At 41.4% G+C, this 510-nt stretch overlaps 1 protein-coding gene across 3 annotated transcripts in view; it reads right to left on the bottom strand.

The window, feature by feature from the left end:
• col22a1 (collagen, type XXII, alpha 1) overlaps positions 1 to 510 on the bottom strand; it is a 99,729-nt gene that overhangs the window by 17,782 nt on the left and 81,437 nt on the right. For all 3 annotated transcript variants that reach the window (XM_032534839.1, XM_032534840.1, XM_032534841.1), the window contains one exon: positions 76 to 129. In XM_032534839.1, the coding sequence (XP_032390730.1) occupies positions 76 to 129 (54 nt within the window). The remainder of the gene's footprint in view (positions 1 to 75; positions 130 to 510) is intronic.

The following is a 510-nucleotide window of genomic DNA, read 5'->3' as shown; positions in this document are numbered from 1 at the left end:
ATATATATAGAGAGAGAGAGAGAGAGAGAGAGAGAGAGAGAGAGAATAAGTTTAAATGTCCAAGGTTGAACATACCTCCTTCCCAGGTTTGCCGTCATGCCCAGCTGATCCAGGCTTTCCATCTTCTCCCTGTTTGGCACAGAAGACAAAAAAAGAGAAACCTTAAGGCCCTTTGTAAGCATATCGTCCTCACCCAGAAAACGGCCATATAGGTCGATTGAGCAAGCAGCTTATAACGACCCATGTTTTCATTTGTTGTCATTTGTTAGGCAGCCTTCAGTGGCCATAGTAATTCTATTAGGAAGTACGGTGACAAAGAGTAAGAGCGCACAACTCTAACGGATGAAGGTTGGGGTGGTGGATGACCGAGGTCACAAAAGTTACAAAACTAATTCATAAGTAATATTTTACCTGTTACAATTGCACAAACCAGAGTTAGAATAGAATTTTATTGTCATTGTACACATGTGCAATACTTGTGCAACAAGATTGAAGCAACCCCTTTCCAGT

This window comes from Etheostoma spectabile, chromosome 14 (genome assembly GCF_008692095.1).
Source record: "Etheostoma spectabile isolate EspeVRDwgs_2016 chromosome 14, UIUC_Espe_1.0, whole genome shotgun sequence".
NCBI classification, from domain to species: domain Eukaryota; kingdom Metazoa; phylum Chordata; class Actinopteri; order Perciformes; family Percidae; genus Etheostoma; species Etheostoma spectabile.
This window is presented reverse-complemented; position numbering and strand designations above follow the sequence as displayed.